We start from the raw sequence: 1,041 nt of genomic DNA on the forward strand, positions 1-1,041 counted from the left end.
AAAGCAAAGTGGTAATGAGACGCAGCATCTGTCGATCGATGCAAATGCAAGGCGTTGGATGGGTGAAAGCAGAACTCTAAATTCTCCTCCAGATCATCCTTGTCCTGAAAAATGAAAAAGGATAATTCACGGTAGACATCAAACTCTGTACAAGGTAGAGTTGATCATAGCTAGTACATAGTGGACACCTATAATTGATGCTACATTATTGCTCCAGCAAGGTTCTATTTCACCTAATCACCAGCATTCTGACACCCAATCCTCCCACCAACCAGCTGGTGGAGTACTACTCAAGCAAAAATAGCAAAAAAGGCAGCTAGTGGGAAACGAGAAAATGGCCTATAAATTGGGATGCAGTTGCCATGATGCTGCACACCGCTCGGACGCAGATACACAAATACCATACTAGAAACAAACACACGCCCCGATCTCTCTCTCTCTCTCTCTCTCTTGCAGCAGCCAAGAAAAATGGCGCCGGTGAAGGTGTTCGGGCCGGCGGCGTTTGCTAACGTGGCCCGGGTGCTAGTGTGCCTGGAGGAGGTCGGCGCCGACTACGAGGTCGTCGACATAGATTTCATGGCCCTGGAGCACAAGAGCCCCGAGCACCTCACCAGAAACGTAACCTCCCCGACTACTCGAATCCTCTAAACCCTTTTCCTTGATTTTTGCCATTCCATCAACTGATTTCCGTGCTGGTGTTTTAATTTCTTGCAGCCGTTCGGGCAAATCCCTGCTTTCCAGGATGGCGATCTGATCCTCTTCGGTATGATAGGTCTTCCCTTTTACAGTTAACTTTGTGATTGTCATAACACAAATGACTTACCGGCATCTTAATGGGACCGAGTAGTAAAGTGAATGCACTAGCCTTCAAATTTGTTTCCGGTGGATGCTTGCTGAGGTTATTTGCAGATCAGCAGGGCCTGAAGTCTTGTTAAAAAAAAAGGACCTGAAGTGAAGTCACATGAAAAATTAACCATTGCGGTCCTCAGAATATTACTACAATTTTGGGCCATGAACTTGTTAATTTTGGGGTATCAGTAC

At 46.2% G+C, this 1,041-nt stretch overlaps 1 protein-coding gene across 3 annotated transcripts in view; it reads left to right on the top strand.

The window, feature by feature from the left end:
- The first annotated feature begins 386 nt into the window (after positions 1-386).
- The window catches only part of LOC123054859 (probable glutathione S-transferase GSTF1), a 3,661-nt gene continuing 3,006 nt past the window's right edge, over positions 387-1,041 (top strand). Inside the window, exons 1-2 of one of the 3 annotated variants that reach the window (XM_044478727.1) lie at positions 387-618; positions 715-763. In XM_044478727.1, the coding sequence (XP_044334662.1) occupies positions 469-618; positions 715-763 (199 nt within the window). In that variant the 5' untranslated portion in view covers positions 387-468. The remainder of the gene's footprint in view (positions 619-714; positions 764-1,041) is intronic. The other 2 variants (XM_044478729.1, XM_044478728.1) reach the window with 2 other exon arrangements.

The sequence above is a fragment of the Triticum aestivum genome, chromosome 2D (genome assembly GCF_018294505.1).
Source record: "Triticum aestivum cultivar Chinese Spring chromosome 2D, IWGSC CS RefSeq v2.1, whole genome shotgun sequence".
NCBI lineage: Eukaryota > Viridiplantae > Streptophyta > Magnoliopsida > Poales > Poaceae > Triticum > Triticum aestivum.